General features: G+C 33.9%; 1 protein-coding gene across 2 annotated transcripts in view; it reads right to left on the bottom strand.

The window, feature by feature from the left end:
* Positions 1-252: 252 nt before the first annotated feature.
* Positions 253-22,249, bottom strand: part of LOC110443254 — a 92,962-nt gene continuing 70,965 nt past the window's right edge. For both annotated transcript variants that reach the window (XM_021487767.1, XM_021488512.1), the window contains 34 exons: positions 22,035-22,196; positions 21,495-21,653; positions 20,644-20,805; positions 20,266-20,427; positions 19,525-19,686; positions 18,878-19,039; positions 18,306-18,467; positions 17,977-18,138; positions 17,553-17,714; positions 17,168-17,329; positions 16,220-16,381; positions 15,326-15,487; positions 14,533-14,691; positions 13,731-13,892; positions 12,517-12,678; positions 11,672-11,830; positions 11,217-11,375; positions 10,526-10,687; positions 10,138-10,299; positions 9,477-9,638; positions 8,795-8,956; positions 8,435-8,596; positions 7,882-8,043; positions 7,218-7,379; positions 6,566-6,724; positions 5,992-6,153; positions 5,180-5,341; positions 4,738-4,899; positions 4,222-4,383; positions 3,253-3,288; positions 2,517-2,825; positions 2,062-2,376; positions 1,519-1,683; positions 253-979 (listed from right to left, as the gene is read on the bottom strand). In XM_021487767.1, the coding sequence (XP_021343442.1) occupies positions 780-979; positions 1,519-1,683; positions 2,062-2,376; positions 2,517-2,825; positions 3,253-3,288; positions 4,222-4,383; positions 4,738-4,899; positions 5,180-5,341; positions 5,992-6,153; positions 6,566-6,724; positions 7,218-7,379; positions 7,882-8,043; positions 8,435-8,596; positions 8,795-8,956; positions 9,477-9,638; positions 10,138-10,299; positions 10,526-10,687; positions 11,217-11,375; positions 11,672-11,830; positions 12,517-12,678; positions 13,731-13,892; positions 14,533-14,691; positions 15,326-15,487; positions 16,220-16,381; positions 17,168-17,329; positions 17,553-17,714; positions 17,977-18,138; positions 18,306-18,467; positions 18,878-19,039; positions 19,525-19,686; positions 20,266-20,427; positions 20,644-20,805; positions 21,495-21,653; positions 22,035-22,196 (5,708 nt within the window). In that variant the 3' untranslated portion in view covers positions 253-779. The remainder of the gene's footprint in view (positions 980-1,518; positions 1,684-2,061; positions 2,377-2,516; positions 2,826-3,252; positions 3,289-4,221; positions 4,384-4,737; positions 4,900-5,179; positions 5,342-5,991; positions 6,154-6,565; positions 6,725-7,217; positions 7,380-7,881; positions 8,044-8,434; positions 8,597-8,794; positions 8,957-9,476; positions 9,639-10,137; positions 10,300-10,525; positions 10,688-11,216; positions 11,376-11,671; positions 11,831-12,516; positions 12,679-13,730; positions 13,893-14,532; positions 14,692-15,325; positions 15,488-16,219; positions 16,382-17,167; positions 17,330-17,552; positions 17,715-17,976; positions 18,139-18,305; positions 18,468-18,877; positions 19,040-19,524; positions 19,687-20,265; positions 20,428-20,643; positions 20,806-21,494; positions 21,654-22,034; positions 22,197-22,249) is intronic.

Below are 22,249 nucleotides of genomic sequence, written 5' to 3'. Positions count from 1 at the left end.
AGGAATCAAAACATAAGGATATACATGATGTGTCCAGCATATTCAGGTGGCATGAAGCCATAATCCGGAATAAGACAACTACTTATTCAATTGTGAATGTTTATACATTCGTTTGAAACAAATGCTATTCGAACTTATTCCTTTGTTTTGTCGTGTGTCCCAACTTTGCATATTTCTAAAGTACACAAAGGTATATTAATTAAAATAATGTATTCAGACTGCAATGAACACAATAGAAAGCAAAACACTTTGTTTAAATATATATATTTTAATAACTTCTCGAAATGAATGTAGGAACATGTAATTAACCCCAGTTATTTGCAAAGCTATGCATATTAACGATGTCGAATAGCTGACATACAATGTTTGTTATAGCAACAAAGCATATGGACCAAAAGTGACGTAGATACTTTCATTAAAAAGTATCAAAAATTCATCCGAAGACAACAAATGATTATAATACATAAAATATTGCACAGGTGAAGAAAATGATCAAGTAAAAAATAAGTATGATCAATATACACAATATAAAGAATACGTCACGGCTAACTCCTAGCAAAAATTCAAAATATGCTTTAAATTTATCATTAAATGTAAACGGGATGAGATGTTATGTCAAGGTAATTTACTAAACAATAAGTATGAAATAATGTGTGAACAATGAAAAGCTTGATAATTATACATATTTGATATGAACAATAACTCCGGGATCCGACCCCGGTATTAACAATATATGTGCTAAGAGAAATAAAATGGTTGAACTTAACAAATATAAACCTTTAAATGTTTTTGTTTTGACCGCAAAATGATTCCGCATATCTATTTACACAATAGGGTGGTCCATTCATTGAGAAGTAGCCATGTTGACACTCCCGTAAATGTTTGTCGCCATGGCTACACAGATAGTACTTTTTACAGTCCACCTTATCCGGTATAGCCACACCAGGCGCTTTGCCTGCACACGAATATAACTCGGCATCTGAAATAAATAAATCATGAATATGTAAATAAATAACAAGGAATGGGACTTCAAATTGTAATTGCACAACAGGGATGTGTTACATATAGCTCATTCGAAAATAAATATTAAAGCCCAATTATTCAGGGTTAAATTTTTTGGAAATATTATTTCAAACTGTTGCAGTCTGCAGTTCCGGTTTTATCTTTCATGGCTAAGTCGTTGATACTGTATAAAGCATGAAAACCACAAAAGCAGACACCTAAAAGTGTCATTGAACACAGTATCAATACCACAAGTCATATTGTGCAGTATCAATACCGCAAGTTATTTACAGTATAGCATCAATGGCTCAAGCGAATATCACAGATTATGATATACAATATCAATATTACAACTCATGATATACAGCATCAATTTCATAAGTCAGACGTTTTAAAAAGAACATAAAATAATTGCTACTAGCGGCGCAGCCTATTTATGTTTGCAATTAAAATCACGCTCTTGACATAACAATGGTAATGAGGATTAATTTCCGAGTTACGACTTTGTAGTCATACCTGCAGATTGATTCTCTAGCAAACACTCCCTCCTGCTTTCATCAAAATAAAGACCCTCAGGACAATTGTCACTCATGATACGTTCCTCTAAACAATATATATACTTCTTTCGTGTATACGGATGCTTTATTCTCGTATTCAATTCTGCGTGGTCACAAATATTTTCTGAAATAAAAACACAAGGTTAAATAAAAATTGGAATAAATCTATTTTCAACACTTAACGACTTTATTGTGTTTATTTCTGGATTGATATAACCTACAGTATAATTCATATCCATACTTTTATACCAATTATCTCTCTTATGCCTTTTAGCAATGACGCTATACCTCTAAAATGTTTTATATGATAAGATTTTGTCGAATTCACGATATTGCCGGTATAAATATATATTTTATTTTATCACTTTGATGATGAAAAAATCAAATGTGTTTCCTATTTAATAAGTCAAATAATTAATTTTATGACGTTGCCTGTTCGTATCAACGTTCTCTTTCAAATTTGTTATTTTGTGCTGATTGTTATTGTGTATGTTGAACATACCGGATATAAGCCAGATATCGACTTCAGCATATTGTCTCGAACCCATGGCCTGACACCGGAGTTTGGCACCATTCCACTTCATCGTGAATAGAAAAGTGGTATTTACAACTTCTTGTCGAACGCAGTCCCTGTCTGTCACAACGTTTCTACTACTGTGAAATACGAAATCCTTGAAAGTGTTTTCGTCCTTGAATTTAACTTTCCATCCAAGTTTCCCGTATGGATATCCTGGATTTCCAGAACAAGTAAAAACTGTTCGTCTCTCGCCAAATATTTCTCCATCTAATGAAAGTTTCGGAACTCCTCTAGCGGGTGCTATTAAACACATAAATACTTATTATAACAATCGAAGTCATAAAGGAAAAGAATACATAACAATGTTACAAATATTTAAATACAAAATAATACTAAACTTTAGCTGTTAATTTTTTTTGGTTTAGTTATGTTTTACGTACTTTTTGCCACAATTTTGGCTGTTTGAGCATATTCTCCATCCACCGCGCATGTGTATGTGCCTTCATCTTTGCATTCAAGTTTACCAAACCGAAAAAAGATCCCTGCTTTGTTGCCTCTCATCATCGGCTTAGCCTTGACGAATCTGTCGAAGTTCGATTGTAGTTTGCCATTCAATGACGTCAGGGTTATCAGGTTGGTATTATTTCTCGATATGACGAGGGATTCCCAGTCGGTGAAATTCTCAATAAAACATTTGGATGTCACACGTCGATCACCCAAAACGCCTTCGTCACCTTTGAAGAATAATGCTGTCAAAAAAATACATAAATTAATTAGAAATATTAATATCTATTTTTAATTACCGATGTTTTGTATAAACCATGATGGATGATGCATATTTTACTTACATGCAAATCTCATTGCCATGAACAATATACTCTGGTATAGTTCTCTTTTCAGTTATGATATCAAAGCAATGTTCATGTAGGTAAACATTATGTATTTATATTAGCAGTTTTACAGGAAGTCTTAATCGAACTGTGTAAACAATATTTTAGGAATTAGGTCTGACATCATTGAAAGTAAAACACCTCACTCAAACCTAAATCAGCGAAATAGAAATACATTCAGCTGCATTAACAAATTAATCAGGATATTTAAGGTTAATGCTTTAAAAAACGTTGATGTATAAAAACTTGTTAAATAAGTTTCCCTTAAAAACAATAGTTTACGTACCTTTCGGAATCGGTGGTGGCGTTGTGGTAGTAGGACCTGTAGTAGATACAAACAAACCAGTTTACAATAACTGTCATTTTGGGAGTCTTTTTAAGATATTTAGCCAAATTCTTAACAATTTTTTTATTAAAAGTTATCACATTGCTATGGTAAGTTATGTCTGTATTCGTAAAAGCTATGAAACAAAAAGCAAGGTAATCACCTTCCTTAAAGCCCCTTTTCTCATGTCTAAAAACATTATTTTATTAAAGGAAATCGTTGTATGTATAATGTATGTATGTATGTGTACTGTAAGTACTCTATGCATGTTTGTATGTATGTATATTGCATATATGAAATACTATGCTATACAGCGTAATGCCATGTATGTATGTACTATGCTGTTCTATGCTGTGCTATGTTATATATGTATGTATGTATGAATGTATGTATGTATGTATATATGTATATGTGTATACGTATGTATGCATGTTTATATGTATGTATGTATGTATGTATTATAAGTATGCTTGTTCTTCAATAATTCAAATATTGTTACATCAAAGGAAGTCGGGAAGCGGGCTTTTATAGGCTATGCCTGTGTCAGACTTGATTATTTAATCAATCAACTATTTTTTAAAGGACAGAAGTTTTTTCTTTATATATATATATATGACATAATATGCAATAAGCCTAAATTTTCAGTAAAATAAAAGTATTACAGGTTATTGAAAACGCGTAATTCTGGATAAAACTGAGACATAGTATATAAAACAACAACAAAAACTGAGAAAACACCAAAGCAAAAGGTAAGACATTATCATCATGAAACTGGATGTAAAATATTGTGTATCACTGTCGTAAGCGTTTCAAGTACGATTTAGTTTCATTATAGCAAACAAAATTATATCATATTTTAGATCCCAGGAATTAAGCGTGGCTTATATCATGATAATATAATAAGTATCTGTCTAAAGGTAAAGAACTCACGAATTTGACAGGAGTTTGTTGTGTTGTCCCAGAACAATAGAATTTCATCAACGCACAGGCATGAATATTTGTTAGGTCCACCTGTCTCCCGACACTTCAAATGATCAGTGTACATACAGCTATCTGGATAACCGGACTGACAGTCTGCTCCGTATGCAGGTCCTTCATAGTTAGACATACATTGTACATATGAAATGTAACACAGCGGTAGTCAATGGTGCAAGGCATATAGCATACAACAACGCTGACACCTTATCAAATAGATCAAACGAAATCAATCATATATACTGTATAATTATTAGCATAGTTTTTGATTTGCCAAATTATGCTGCACGTAACAGTTAATTAAACTCACTGTATTAACTTGTTACAAATCGATCGCTATTCCATGTTAAAGTGTTCATATTCTTAAAACCATGTATCAGTCACAGAACTTTGATTCCTGATACAAGGAATACTTAGCTAAGTAAAAAGATCCAGATGTATCAACATGTATTGCTTTTGTCCCTAACTTACTCAGATTACACTTGGAATGCATGTGGTCCCAGAATTGTGTATCAGTGTCCCTACACCGACAGACGGAACCAGCACCGGTACTAGATGGGAGACACTGTAGCTCCGAATTGTGGTTACAACTACTTCGAAATCCTGCTTGACACGTTTCACCGAATTCTGGTCCTGGAAACACAGTTTATTCTATTATAATCATAATTATTTAAGTTTTACGATATTCTCCTTGTTTGATAGTGAAGCAATTTGTTTAATTCATTGTAAAATGGTGAAATAAATAGCAAGATGTTAATTTTGTTTAATGATGTATCATGAGCATAATTATATAATAAGTAGTGTAGGAGTGTGGAACAGAAATCACTGAGGACAATTAATTTTAAATGTAATGACAATTTGTTTAGACTTTGAGTACACTGTACACAGATATACAAATAAAATAACTTCTTACTGATTTTGCAGTCCTTTGCTTCAGAGTCCCAGAAAGTACTGTTTTCATTTTTACAATGACATGTGCTGTTTCCACCGTGTGTGGCAGGGGAACACTCAAGGTTGGTGTTATGCACACAGCTGTCTTTGAATCCAGGTTGACACTTTTCACCGTAATCTGGACCTACAGAGAAATGGAATTAAATAGAACATTATGACTATAATATATTTATGTAAATACTTCTTTTTTATTTTAATGTACGGTGAGTCTTAAAGCACTGTTAAAGCATAATCTGTTATAAACAATCCCATTTATTTTGATGTGGCTTATTTATGGCACGGGAGCGTATAACTATTACGTTTTGGTTACGATATGGACCGTTGAGCATATACATAGAAACAATGTATTTTATTAACAAAAATATAAGGCGCATTTATTTTGGCTCAAAGTCTGTTCTTCTTCAATGTTGAAACCTTAGGGTCAATGTGGCATCGTCGTTGGCAAGTAATTCGGGCAGTAATATCGCTGGCGATTATGTTTTTGCACCTTAGACGCGCCATGCATTTTTTCTGTGTCTTTTGATGAGGGGACATAAACGAAGCCGATGTGATCTGCTGCTTCATTGTACCATTTGGGATTCTGATATTTTTCTAATAATGTGTTACCTATACATCATTTCGGAAGGACATGCTCTAATACTGAAAAACATTGAAACCAGCAATATAATTGAAAGAATTCGAACTTAAAGAAGGGATTTTGAAAACACAATCCCCCCTTTTGAAACAGCAAGCATTGATGTGCGACCAAATGTTTTTTTGTAGAATTTTACGTACGTGGTTTACAATTAGATACGGTCGGGTCCCAAAATGAATTGGTCTCATTTTTACATTGACAGGTAAAATCATTTGTTGTTGGTGATTTTAAACATTGTAGATCCGAGTTATGCTGACAACTGTCCGGAAATTTGGACTCGCATGCACCGCCATAGGTAGGACCTACAAATAATGGATGTTCATGGTATTTTTTGTGTTCAACATATTGTTATCATAAAAATAAGAAGTGCAAAACTATAACGAGGTGATGCTTTAAAAACTGATGAAGCAAATTAGCAGCATCAACTTCCAGTAATGTTTCATAAAGTAAGTGAATGTATTTGTAATTCGTGTTTCGGGGGTACAATAATAGCCACACATTAAGCAGCAAGTCTTAAAAATATATCTAAAACATTATACTTCTAAAAAGAATATCTGTAAATATATTTGTCATTTTATGAAATGAATTCACACGAACATAAGTTTTGTTGCAATCAATACACATAGGTACGAATGTACAGGTATATCACTGAAAGATACGACATAGAGATTGAAAATATACTAGTCATTGCTTTATCGTCATACTATTACATACGTTTTGTGCATTTCACTGTATCCGTTTGCCAAAAGGTTGATGTTTCGTCTTTACATTGACATTTGTAGTCACCAGTACTTGTTACGCCACACACAAGCTCCGACCCATGCACACAACTATCTGGTATCAGTTCATTGCATGATGCCCCATAAGCAGGTCCTGTAAAGATATAAAATGTGAAAATATTTATCTATATATACTTTTTGTGCGATTGTAATAAAACAAAAGGATTTAATGTAGGATTTGGACATTCGGGAAAAAGGTTTTTTATCATAATTAGAGATAATTTAAATTCTTCGAAACAAACATCTATAGTATCATCAATAGCATATAACAACAGAGAATGTGTCATCATTTAAAAATAAAATTTTCCAGTAAATACAAAATTTGCGCTTCTATTTAATCACATTTATTTTAGCAAATTGTATCAGACAAATTGAAAACAAAAATATTTGGACAAGGAATTTTGAATTGCTATTTCCCGTCATATCCAAAAATATTAATGTCACAAGCAAAATAGTATCAAATAGCTCTGACGCGTTTCGCAACGTTAAGATTTTCCTTTAGTTTAATATTGTTTGCTGTTTTCAGACGTCTCAAGCAATAAGACTATGGATGTATGACTCAGATCTAAAACACGTATAAATCTTACGTTTTTGACACGTGTCTGTCGTATTCTCCCAAAATGTTGATGTTTCATCTGCACATTGACAAAGATAGAGCCCGGATGTTGTAGATTTGACACACTTAAGCTGGGAGTTGTGTCGACAACTGTCCGTTTGTTTGGAATCGCATTCGTCACCATAAACCGGTCCTGCAAATGTATGTCAAGTCCCTTTTCAGTTTTAGTCGCAATTTGATTAAATAAAGCAAACACTGTTATCTAACGGGTTTTTACAAAAGAGCAAAAATTGATTAAGTGAGCATATTATGATACCATCCCAAAAAAGTCAGCTTTACATTTGTTTGAAAATAAGATTACCTGTGATGTGACTTATGCACGACATTTTTTTTTACGTATTTAAGTAAGTAGTAAAAGAGTGTACACTTTTGCATCATTAGCTGTTTTCATTTTAACCTCAGATAAACGAGAACATTTGTAAAACGCACAATTTCCTTCTTTTTTCCTCTTAGTTTCTACTTTTATCATAGCGCTCTTTTTTATAACAAGTGCTTAAACATATCCCTCGAATGTGCCATTTTCTTATTTTTCCGCTTAACAAATATTAAATGTCCGTTTTTCATTGTTTATAAATCATTCAGATATCTGATTTTACCGCAAAATTAATATGAAATTGCACTTGGTATATACGCACGTGTTTTGCAGGTACTACTCTGAAAATCCCAGTAAGTTTCTTTCTCATTTTCACATTGACATTTAGGAAGTGAAGATCCTGGAGGCGTTATACACTTCAGCTGAGAGTTGTGTAAACAGCTTTCCTTAAGACCTGATTTGCACGAATCACCATAATCTGGGCCTGTTTAAACGTTTTGTAAATAAATAAATAAAAAGTAAAATATATAAATAGATACAAGAAATGAATTATAAAAAAAAATGTCATGAAAAAAATAATTATGATACAATAATTATAATGCACTACATCATCAATACACAAGGACGAATTCCAAACTTATATTTGAAACGAAATGACAACATAGTTTCCTGAGGAGACACCAAGAGAAAGGAAAATACTTTTAAGTGCCCTACAAAAAAAGATTTGTAAAGATAACTGAGAGCAGATTGAAACCATTAACAAAACCGCAAATGGAAGCAAATCTTTCATTGATCATTTGTCGTCATCAAACTCAAACTTTTCTTATTATTCATAAACGTTAGTATTCACGACAATGATTTAGTTTTATACTCACGTTTGTTACAGGCGTTTTGATCAGGATTCCAAAACGTGAGAGTTTCGTTTCCACACTGACAGATAAAGTCCCCAGACTCAGTCGAAGGTAGGCAAACCAGGTCAGATTCATGCATACAACTGTCCGAAAGTTCCTCTTGACATGCATTTCCATATTCAGGTCCTAAAACATTAGTTATATTTACTTATTTGGTCACAAATATTTACCTTTTTTTCAAAAACATTTGAGGAAGGAATAAAAATTAATTATTGTTTATTTATCGAATTCTATTACCCGCTAAAACAAGCTTTTGAAAAATGTATCGGTAAAAAAAATGAAGATTTTCATGAAATATTAAATTAATCAACAAATTCCACTCACGATTATTACAGATTGAAAGGTTGGGATCCCAGAAAGTTTTCGTTTCATCGGCACACTGACACGTGTAGTTCATCGTAGATCCAGCAGCAATACATCGGAGTTGGTCATTGTGCTCACAGTTTCCGGAAATATCTTTGTCACAAGCACCTCCATATGTTGGCCCTACGAGGGAAAATATTTATATCATGAGGCATATAAACTCATGGTTGGCCTGAGGTTATAACCTTACTTTTAAATCGCAGAATTATTTATGTTATCATAAGTTAGATCAAGTATAATCAGTTTGAGACAAACTTCGACATGTCGAATATCCTTCCTATCAGGTCGTATTAATTTGCTTAGATAAACTAGAGTAAGTTACGTTATGTGAATACCCCTTGTTAATAAAAAGGTATCCGGTCTGCTGGATGCATCGAAGACTGAGGAGATTAGATTGCATCTCATAACTCGAACGGCTGATTTGGTCTTTTTATTTACAGTATTACCCTACCCCAAGCGATTCTCTAGTCAGCACATGTTTGACCTGATCGTAAAATCGTAGTTTTTTCTTTTTGTTTTCCATTGGTAAAAAATCCAATAGAAATCCCCAATGACATATGAAATGTATCGCAAAAGCAATTTCAATTATTAGTTGATACGGGAAATAGATCATAACTATATTTACTTATTAAAAGTCACTTACTTGATCTACATTGTAATAACGTGCTATCCCAATAGGTTGAAGTTTCGTTTTTACACTGGCATAATGGGTTCCCAGTATTTCCTGTGTCGATACATGCTAAATCACTGTTATGCCAGCAACTGTCAGGGAAATTTGCATCGCACACGTCACCATAACTTGGCCCTGAATTGCAAAACAGGCAACAAAAAGTCAACATAAACATTACATATTGGACAATGAAGTGTCGACGTCAGAAGAACTTATCACTTATCAATAACATATATTTATGAGGCTTGTACCTAATGAGATACCAGAGGAAAACAAATAAACCCAATCTGCATCGTTCTTCTCCTATTTATTTGGGGAAGAGGAGTTCATGCATGCATTCCAAACGACCGCTTCCTGTCATCAGGTAGGTAAACAAGACCCGGGGTATAGGTCGAACGTTCTTGGTACACTTTTAAATTGCATTTGCGTTTCCCGCACCAACCTTATTCCAAATAGTTTGAAAATGTTACTGTAAATGAATATCACATTAACCATTAATTCAAGTATGCGCTTGGAAATATCTCTTTCTTTCTTTCTTTCTTTCTATGAACGCTTTAGATACAATATTTGTTTCTGCAAGATGGCACACAGTAGGGATCGCAGTTTATATTTTACATTGACAAATATTACTCACTCTGTTTACAGGAGTTTATCGAAGGTTCCCAAAAGGTTGTGTTTTCATCAGCACATTGACAAACATGAGTTCCAGTTTCGTACGAAAGTGAACAAGTAAGTTGGGAATTTGACAAGCAGCTATCTGGGTATGAGGCGGAACAGTTGTCTCCATAAATAGGTCCTTCAAAAAAAAAAAAATGTATATAAGGTATTTATTCATGAATAATACTTATGTTTTTAAACACATTTGAACAGGTGTACCCTTTTATGACTTATTAAAATATCTTTTCAATCAAAATCGTGAGAATATATATTTTTATGTGAAATCAGAAACAAAGTATCATGTCATTAACATGAGTGAAAATTAACAGATCTGTGCTATTATGTTGCAGAGGAAATATACATACTTGGTCTACATTTCGTCATTGATGAATCCCAGAATGTTGATGTTTCGTTTTGACATTGACAAGTATACTCAGTTCCGTGGGACGATAACAAGCATTGCAGTTCCGACGAAAAAACGCAGCTATTCATTTCCCCAACTTCACATGTCTGGTCGTATTCGAATCCTGTACCAAGAGTGAAATCATCATCATCAGCTTTATATTTTTTTATAGATATTTTACTGCAAGCCAACGTACTATCTTTTTGCGGACTAAAATGTTAACGTTTTATCATATTTGTACTATATAGCCCATTAGTGTATTGACGCGCTCACAAGATATGAATCAATCACAAATACAGACATTTCAATAAGCACATTGATAGTTAAGCTTGAAAAGCACAAACTTAGAAAATAGATTTTTTTTTTGCCATTTTAAGAATGGTTGTAGGGGAAAATAAGCTTTTTTCTGAGATAAGATTTATTGTCAGAATCAATGTAGACATGTTTATTTATCCTATGCTTATATTTACTACCGACTTTGTATTTTTCTCAAAAATCAAATGTTTTCAACTGCTATGTCCTACCCCATGTGCTCTACTCGTTCTTACGCTGCTTTTATCATATTTATATACCAATTTTCATACATCTTCGGAAAAAAATCAAATAAGCAAACATCGTATATATAATAATCAGATTAACATAAAAACACTAACGTGGGTCACATGTTTCTGTTCGGTCGTCCCAGAAGTCAGCAGTCTCGTTCTGACAGTTACACCTGCCAATTCCTTCATCACCAACAATACATATCAACTGAGAGTTGTGTGAACAGCTATCCGTCAGGTTGGTATCACATCGCTGTCCATATGCAGGTCCTGCAATAGACAAAGAATCTTGTAAAATAACATAAACATCATGCATGTTATTCGTCAGAATTGTAATTATAAGGTTTATTGTCTCAAAAATTCAACGATGACCGAACGAAACATGGACTTTTGATAAAATGTATTTACATATACGCTCCTTGCTATTTCCAACAGTCAAAATGACAGGCTTCATCTCATAAGTCTTATCAATACCAAAAGGAGATTGTTTGCAACGTTTGCTTCAGTTTACCTTTTGAGGATAGATAAACATGTTACATAACTTTATATTTAAATCGCCCACTCACGCGCATTGCAACTGGCGTCAACTGGACTCCAGTATGTTGATGTTTCGTTCGTGCACTGGCACGTGTAATTCCCGTCATGTGTTGGTAAACACGACAATTGGTCATTGTGAATGCAGCTCCCAGGAAACGTGGGTAAACATGTGTCTCCATATTCTGGTCCTATTAAGTTGAAAAGATTGTTTAAAACAAATACAGTAAACCAAAAAAAATACTAAGTAAAATGAGCACATTTTCAGTAAATATAACTATTAAGCATCTCTTTGCCCCCCTCCCCCATTTATATAGCATGTACATTGCTTGTGACAATCGAGACATGTTCAAAATATTTAATAAAATCTTCTTTTAGTTGAATCGATATAGTTTATGTTGAGCACGTTACCATCCAATATTTGTCGACCAATTGATTATATACATATCTAACATTTATGTCATACTAGTCTGATGATGAGACTTGTTGGATGTATGTAATTTGCACTGATTTAGATAAATATATTGCCTTTAATAAGTACCACTTCGTCGATGCCTGTTACGGATTTCCATAAACCTAGTTATCGATTTATTGACCGCATTCTTAATATTCCTAGTATTCAAGTTTGGATATACATTTAAGAGTAGGATAAGGGTTATCTCAGTCGCATCCCTCCCCCGATTATTTTTCTTTAGCTATTGCTTGTTTATATTTATATAGGTGTTTGTGTCATATAAAAGTTTCAAAGGTCAACATGTCCGCATCAAGCATCGCTGATGATATATATTAAAATGAGCATACATGACCTATAAGGCATTATATATTCAAAAATCATAATTTGTCTACACGACAAATTGTGCTGAAAAACAATTCTTACGTGTATTGCAAGTTGAAGTTGAATCGTGCCAGAACGTGTGATTTTCATTTGCGCACTGACACACATATTTCCCTGATTTCATGTCTTTACTACACGTAAGTTGTTTGTTGTGTTCGCAACTGTTTTGGTATGTCCTGTCGCAATCATCACCATATGATGGCCCTGTAAAGACAATGACATAATTTAGAACATCAATAATATTGCAATATGAGATTGCTTTTCTTAAAAGGAAATAAATTAAATACAGCAGTTGACAGTTATATCTATAATGATAATCCTATAAGGCACGAATGGTAGATAGATCCGGGCTTCTTATGCAAATGAGAATTGTGCAGACAGTTGACAATTTTACTGTAGGTAATAAGTAAGGCCTCGGGTCAAATGCTCAATATATTATCCCTTAGGTTTAAATTACCTTATTCATACCTTACATCAGGGATGGATTCTATTATACTTTTTTTCTTTTAGGTCTTTAAAAATTATCATGCAAAGCAAAACCTATAACAAATTGTCACTGACCCTTTATTTTGACTATAGAGGCACCGATTCAATGACGAGCAAGGTTAATTATTTATTTGTTCTGATACAAAACATATTCTGTTTATTATATCTGAGATGATCCATATCCCTTCATAATATATTGAAAAGGAAACTAAAACAAGACGACATGAAAGGAGGCCATCAGGGCCTTCGTGACGCAGCCATTCCGATTGCCAATTTTTTCGCAATAAACCCGGATTTCTAATAAGTCGGTTTAGTGTTTAAATATAAAAAGGGCTTTGTTTCACACTACTAGTCCACTAAATTTTCACTGTAACACTTTATGTTTCACTGGCAAAAAACGAAATAAAAATTGCTGTGCTTGAGATTGCCTCTGTTTAAATGTCGTTGGAATTTTCGCTGTTATAAAGGAAAAATCCTGCAGTGTAAGCTGTCCTACCGAACCATTGGTAAAAAGTACCTTTAAATATGCCATATGGCTTTACATTTTTATACGAAGGGCGTATACATAAAAAATGAAGTAAGCTGCTAAGAAAAGGAGGTTTAATGCTTTTGCTCTCAATATCGATATTTTCGATATGATGTAAAAGGCTAACAAACATACTACAAACGGATGAGTGGGACAACAGTGTAAATCTAACCTCTTTAATGTACCAGTGATATTCACTAGTAGACAAGGCAGTCATAGATCATTAAACTATTGCGCAACTCACGTGGTTGACAAGTCTGACTGTCATTTTCCCAAAAGTCGGCGGAGATGTTTCTGCATTGACAGCTGAAGTTATTACCCTCTTCAGCAGGCAGGCATTGCAACTGACTCGCAGGTTGACAGCTCTCTGGGAATGATTTGTCGCAGTTACCATCATGTGAAGGTCCTTCAAATGGAAGGTACAACACTTTTCTTCATCAAAATAGCTATATATTTCTATTTGAAGATAACTTTAAAATCATATCGCGGTTAATTTTGCATGACTTTATCCCAAACATATATTGTATGGCACACAAAAAGAGGACGTTGATAAACAAATCATCTGCTATGTTCTCACGATACACAGGTTGTATATAAAAAATGCATCATCCCATTGGAAAAAAAGTCAGAGAATAAAGTCTCATACAGTACTTTACTGTCTCGTGATCACATAACCTTCCGTCTAATTTTAAATCTATTACCCTTATATTTATTTCTTATTGTTTCCTTGGAAACGTTGTAGAATTAATTTGACCAAATGGAAAAGCACGCTACCGTATCTTGGTTGTGACATGGTAGTGGGGTGGTACAAAGCAACAATCAACGTATTTCTTTGAAGTTTCAACTAAATTCACAATCGCAAATGCCTGATATTTTAAATAAACGCAGATTGGAAAACCCAACTAGTTTAATCGATCATGTTTCATCTAAACATTTCCAGCGAAATGGAGGAATGTTCAGGAATTATTGAAAATTCCACCTATCATAAAGACACATCAAATCCTGTACAAACATCTGCATCGCCCTAAAATTTTGCGTTTACTTACTCGGCGTACAGATCTGCAAGTCCGTATTCCAAAATGTACTGGTCTCATTGCGACACTGACAGGTAGCATTTCCTTCTTCTGATATAACACACTCAAGTTGATCTGTAAACTTGCAACTTCTTGGAAATTCTGGCATACAACCTGAACCATATTCAGGTCCTGCAATGCATTCAATTTATATTCTACATTGTCTTCCTATTGTAAACCATTCATAATTATTTACAGTCATTGTGAACATGTTCTCACATATAATCTCCGAGTTTCAACAATATGCTTCTCTCGATAAATTTATCAGGAAAACACAAAAAAAACCATAAAAACATGATCGTTCATAAAGAGATACGTTGTTTTTCTCATGAAATGATAGAGGGATTAGTGTGACGTCGTGGCTCGTAATTTTATAACTCTAAGTTGAAATTATACAAAAGGATGGCTGCCAGTTTGGGCCTTTTGTTTGCTATCACCGATAATTTATATGTTTTGGCACAACCATCAGTATATATAAAAAAGAAGGGATATGTGATAGCCATCATAGGGCTCAAATTGGCACCCGTCCTTTCTGACAACGGTCAGAAATGAAGAACTGATTGAAGCTAAGGAAAATATCAAAAAATGGCTATAATGACTGATTCGTGACTTTCAGTTTCCCACCGGTGAAAACATATGAACTGTATATATGGACTTTGAAATGACAAATACATCTGACAGTTCTCACAAGTATATGAATGGAAACCTCTAAAGTACTTTTATAGAACCAATGAAATGAATGAGTTAGACATAAGCAATGCTTTACTTGTTTTGCATTGATGTTCCGCTGGATTCCAATATGACGTTGTTTCGTTGTGACATTTGCATCCATATTCTGCTGTGTCTTCTGAGTACAGACAGCTCAGCTCTGTATTGTGTATACAGCTTTCCATTAGATTACCAAGACAAGGATCGCCATACTGAGGCCCTGTAACAAATTTTGANGGGGGGAGAGTTCCAGTGCCCAAAATACATTGTAGAAACTTGAATTGATTTACAACTCAGTGTCTCGCAACATATTATATGAAATCTATATCAATTGCACTGTACCAATGTATATGTCTCTCTTTGCCCTCAGCATATGACTCTACGGTTTGCAAAATTAAGACATGAAGCGTCTTCCATAGCAAAATATAATAGTCCGATTAGGTTATTATGTTAAAGTTACACAATACAAAAGGTCTCAATCGGGAATAATGATACATTTATACAGCAAAAGGAACTGAAGAAATACCAAAACAAAAGGAAAAATAGAACACCGAAATTACGGGAAGGAATATAGATAATCAATGATCTAAAACATAATAACCAGAAATGTCCCTCATAATATGTTTCGAAATACAGGGAAAGAAGAAATATGCCAAAAAAACCTTTATAACGTTACAAATTCATGAAAGATGCCTACAACAGCTTATTCATTTCTTGACTATCATTTCAAGTAAACAATGTAACATTATTTGAGCTATATGATGAAACAGCGAAATATTTGAAGATGTTAGACATTGAAATTCCAAGATGAGCATCATGTCAGGAAGATGACAAAATCATGTATATAAATATAGAATATTTAGTTATGTATTAGTTACTAGCGTAGCTCCACTTCAATCAGTTAAGAATATATTGATGATGTTTGAAGATGGGTAAAATAGTATACACATACTAGGTTTGCACTGCTGAATAGCAGGATGCCAGTAGGTTGCGGTTTCGTTTCGACACTGACAAGTAGAATTATCTGCGCCATCTGACGATAGACATTCCAGCTGAGATTGGGGTTGGCAGCTCTCCGGGAAGTCCAACTGACATGAAGCACCGTATTGTGACCCTATAATTACAATACAGGTATATGTGACCTTGTTAAATATATGTATATGATATTGATGCTTACAGTTGTTACAAAATCGTTTATCATACAATCTAGTAAGTCATAATATCGAAAACGAATATAGCACATTGTTATCTACCAAACAAACTAAGGACTTCAAGTTGATAAAATTGTAACAACGAGAACCGAAAAAAACCCAAAAAAAACCAACTGAATACCAATCATCATAATTACCAGAACATAACGAACACGAAACTAGGTTCTCTGCACTCAATATGGAGCAAAATATCCAAAAACAACTTCGAATTGATAAAAAATGTACTACTGGTTCCACGAGAGGGACAACTGAGCAGGCCATATTAAAACCTGCCACAGTACTCCTCCCTTTTTAAATGAGTTCGCCCTCGAACACCACAACCCAGGTTCTAACTCCCTGTCACCACAGGGAGGGTCACGGACACCATTTGTAACAGGAAAGAGAATAGTGTACTTCCACCTGGGATCTAACCCTCGATCTCCAGGTTCCTAGTCGGACTCTCTACCAATGAGCTAAAGGGAAATTCCCTCTAGCTCGAAACTAGAAGGCGACCGTAATCCTATGTACAATTAATACCTGCCACACTCTGAAGAAACGTTTACCTATGCATCATAATCGAGTTCCTGATTGTGTTTCATTCCTATAAAAACGCTTAAATAAGGAGTTAAATTAAATCTAAGAAAACACAAACATTAATTATATCAAGGAACTGCTCAAAGAAATAAAGCATGTCAAGACCAAGCACTCACGTGATTTACATATTGTAGATGTTGGATCCCAAAACGTTGTTTCTTCTTCTGCACATTGGCACACATATGTTTGAGAACTGTTTAAATAAAGACACTGCAACTCCGATTTGTGTTCACAGCTATTTGGATATTCTGGTAAACAATCGTTTCCATACGAAGGTCCTGTTTGAATATAATAAAGGTAATCAGCGATTCGTACCATAAATATAAAGATATTAGTCGTTTTGGTTGTATTTTTAGTTCAGTGCTAGTTACATAAATATATTATGTTACAGGTAGATTATCTTTCAAAGATTTCATTTTTTCGTTAAAGCAAAGTGTGGATTCTGAACAAGACATAAATGTAAGCAATAAGCATTCTGATATGAAATTAAAAACAACGTACGAATATCGCATTCCATCTTCGAAGATTTCCAGAATGTCATATTCTCATTTTTGCACTGGCACACATGAGTGTCTCGCTCATTGGACAGTGAACATTCCAGTGCTGCCTGCGGATTACAGCTGTCTGGGAACTCTGCTTGACATGGTGATCCGTATTCCGGTCCTGGAAATAGATTAATGGACAGTTTGTATAATACCACGCTTCGAGTACATTTAAATATTATTATGATTTATCTAAAGTCTCATTACCAAATTGGTATTATTGTTACTTTATAATATCATATACGCAAATCGCTAACACAAGGATATTTTGTTCCTTAGTAAATATAATAATTATCGTATAATTATTTGTTATTTTCAGTTTTTCTCATACTAATTAATGTATCACGATTAAATTAAAAGGATAATGGCATATATCTACTTACTGGGTTTACATTCGGACTTTGCTGATTCCCAAAATGTTGCTGTTTCGTTAAAACATTGGCATGATGCTTTCCCTGTCGTTTCAGATACTACACACGTCAGGAAACTATTATGGTGGCAGCTATTGTTATAATCAGAGAGACATTCTTCTCCATATTCAGGTCCTGAAATGAAAAAATAAAATTATAGTTTAGGGAGAAACAAACCAGCTTTCTACATACATTGACATATACTGTTGTTTGCGTTAGTTTTAGAAAATATATAGCAGAATATTATTAATGCGATAGCAATTCAATATTAGCAAAGCACGGTGACAAATATCGAGTCTTACTAGTTTCGCATCTGCTGTTATCGTCCATCCAGTACGTTGAAACTTCGTTGAAACATTGACAGATATGCTGCCCACTTTCATTCGAATATAAACACTTTAGTTCCGAATTAAAATGACAGCTGTCCGGAAATTGAGGGTCACAACGTTGTCTGTTCTCTGGTCCTACAAAAAACATAGCAACAATTAAAACGTGAGTTTGTGACATTTAAAAGAGTAAATTATTTTCACATATAAAGTGTAATGTATGAAGAATTCAAAGTTTTTTTGCATACGCTCAGTCAGATATGGAAATATGTTTTATGGGACTCTTAGGAACGTCAAAACTCTATACAAATACTGTCACAGTCACTAGGAGAGTAAAAATAACTCTGGTCTTATTATACAGAAGATAAAATATTAATACTTTGCTTATATATAAACGCTGGAGTTGATTTTGTATTCTACATTTTCACACAGGTTGTAGCTTGCAAAAGAATCCAAACTAGCTGATTTATAATAATATTATATATTCTAATATCTCTCATACTAACTCACAACCAACACGATAATATACTTGAAATGTTTTTACTTACTGACAGAACATTCCGAAATATTTGATTCCCAGAACGTAGACGTTTCGTTTACACACTGACATGTTGAGTTGCCGGATGTTTCGTCCGTTTTACATTGAAGGTGATTGTTATATACACAGCTGTTTGGTAGGTCCGGTTTACATTGATCCCCGTACTTAGGTCCTGGTATTTACACAAATACAAAATATCTTTACTATATAATACACTATTGGAATAACATGTCGAAATGTTATTGTATACGGAATGAAAATACAATGTATCATAAATATCAGTTTCGATTAATAAAATTATTTGAGTAAGATAAAAGTCAAGACTGTAAGAGGGATAAAGCAAAGATCCTTGGACAATCTTGATCATGTTACAATTTAGACATTACATTTATCGTATACAGAGTACAATGAGAATTTTCAATTCGAAAAAAAGAATTGATGGCGTTCGTGAGAAGGCAAGTATACTTCTGCGGTACCGACGTTGCTGTTATTGATATGTCTTTTAAACGGCGTACTTCTTTTCATTGACAAACGAAACAATGCGTTATTTGTTTTTCTAGATACAATGTATATCTATAATTAATGTTTGATAATTAAACTTTTATTTATTTATAAAACAAATATTTCGTTAAAGTAAATATAAACATTTGTACATACTTGAAACACATGATGTCGTCTTCTTATTCCAGAAGGTGTCATTCTCATCTTTACACTGACATGTAAAATTTTCAGAATTAGAAGAAGGTAAACAGCTTAAATCTGAGTTATGCCTGCAGCTATCAGTGTAATCGGAATTACATCGATCCCCATAGTGTGGTCCTGTAAATGATACAAATATATAAATAATTAGAGCATTAAAATGTAATAATGATTCAAAACTCTTAAACATAAGGTATCACCAATATTGAACAAGTCAGCGGTGATAGTTAATAATGGAAAATAACTAAGTGGTCCATATCAAGCAGTTTTGACTGCAGTTTAGGCCAGCAGATATAACGTTCAACTCACGCGTTCAGTATGAAAATATAGAGACCGAAGTATTCTTATTCATGCCGTGACAGGTCTTACAAAATAGGAAAACGTTGAAGAAAAAAATCTATAGCCTGTTCAATTATGCAAAGCAGTCAGAGTTTCTTAAAATACGGATCAGAATTTCTTGACAAAACAAGAGCCCCGGTTAATACTTGGCAATAGCGAGGTCTCGGGATACAGTGAGAACCAAAGTAACACAAATGTCTGAGTACCACTGTAAGGTCAATTATTTCTAGTACATGTACAAAAGCAGTTTATCTTACTCTCGCTGTAATATATTCTATTTGGGACACGCTAAAGTCGTCCGCTATTTCTAACTGTATTCTAAATTTGATCTTGACTTATTTCTGATATATTTATACTTACGGGGAGAACAGTAAAGTGTGGCACCGTCCCAAAAGGTGTCATCTTCGTCCGCGCACTGGCACGTGTATCGACTCGTGTTACCTAAGAGCACACATTTGAGGTCCGACCTGTGCTGACAGCTATTCAATAAATCTGGACTGCAGTCAGAGCCGTATTGAAGTCCTGGTAAGAAACAACCAAGGGATGGTCTTATGTAAAATATAGGTATTCAGAGCAAAGCAACCAATAGACAAACTTGTTTCATAGATTAAATGTTAAAAAGAGGTTAGAAAACACTTGAGGAACTGCGTTTTGACGTCACAAACATTTTAAATTGTGTATGTGGTATTCCAAAAAATCGAAATTCACTGTTAATAAGGACTGTATATAGATACTCACGTGGTTTGCATTCAGTTGATGTGTGGTCCCAGTAAAAGGTGGTCTCGTTTTCACATTGACACGTGGACTTATTCACATGTTCTAATGTCACACATTGCAGTTGATCATTGAAGAGGCAGCTTTCAGGATGATCTGGGTGACAGCCGGATCCATAATGCGGTCCTGTATGATTGAAATACATAGACTGATTAAACATTTTACAAGTGCTATGATTACTCAATATGAATAAATGAGGCCCAGTAGAGTGGATTATTACTGTGTATTCATCTTGTCTCATGAACTCGATTTATTGAAATTTCTCCATAATTTCGCAAGATAATTTCACAGGTGAAATCTTGTTTAACTACGCTTTCTATCCAATTCATTCTGAAAAATTAAAAAAGGCAGAATTTTAACTGTATCTCTATTAAACTTCTAAGTCCTTCAAACTTACTTTTTTTTAAATTATACTGGTTGTATGTCGAAATATTATTTAAATACATCATTTTCATATTTGTATGTTGCCTGTGATGATTCGACAAGAGGGGTAAATTAATATATATGTATGACTCAGATAACTATGTTAGATATTTACAGAAATTTCGCCAAAAGGATATCAACTAGAAAAAGTTGTGTGGAGTTGGGTAAAGAAAGATCGAATCTTACGATGACTTCATTATTAACTTAGCTAATTCAAACTGTTATAAAAATCCATCCTTCTATGAACAATATTCAACCTTTATATGATAGTAAAGAAGTATTATAGAAAACCAAAATAAAAACTTCTTGTTAGGAAGGACTTTCTCACATATTAAGTCTTGACGTATGAAAAAAACATAAAAATATACATTAAAAGTTAATTAAGTACTTACGTTGTTTGCATTGCGACGTAGACGGATCCCAAAACGTAACATTTTCATCTGAACACAAGCACACGTGATCTCCAGTGCCTGTCTGGATACATTCGAGATCGGAATTAAACAAGCAGCTGTCAATTAGGTTAGAATCGCAGACTTCGCCATACTTCGGTCCTACAAAATAAGATATGTAGCAATTTGTAAAATAATGAAATCTAATAAGATTCTATTTTTATGATTTTTTTCTTTGTCACAAAAAAAGCTTAAGGCCATTTTATATTAATATGCATATATTAACAACTCAACTTTTGTTTTATTAAATGCTACCAAAAAAAGCACGTTTGTATGAATGTTAAACAGCACCGATATGAACATGTTTACGCAGCGATCTTACAGATGACACCATTAGAGAGATAACTCTTTCAGCCTGGTGATATACTGACATCATTGTATTCTGCTAGCATATAATCAAGTCGTAGACATAATAGTATCACAAATAAATATCCTTTTCGAGCGAAGTTATTTTATAACAATAAGTTGTTTCCCCCTGCTTACTTGGACTACATGTCTGCATTGTAGCATCCCAGTAGGTGATGTCCTCGTCTTTACATTGACAAGTGTGATTGCCTGATGATTGTGTAAGGCTACATGTAAGCTGACCATTATACAGACAGCTGTCAGACAATCCAGGTTGACAATGTGCTCCATATGAAGGTCCTGAAATGGACATATGTTACTTTTTTATTGCTACTTTATCTAATTAAATTTAG

This window comes from Mizuhopecten yessoensis, unplaced genomic scaffold (genome assembly GCF_002113885.1).
Source record: "Mizuhopecten yessoensis strain PY_sf001 unplaced genomic scaffold, ASM211388v2 scaffold29, whole genome shotgun sequence".
NCBI classification, from domain to species: domain Eukaryota; kingdom Metazoa; phylum Mollusca; class Bivalvia; order Pectinida; family Pectinidae; genus Mizuhopecten; species Mizuhopecten yessoensis.
Note: the sequence above shows the minus strand (reverse complement) of the source record. Positions and strands in the feature narration are given on the sequence as shown.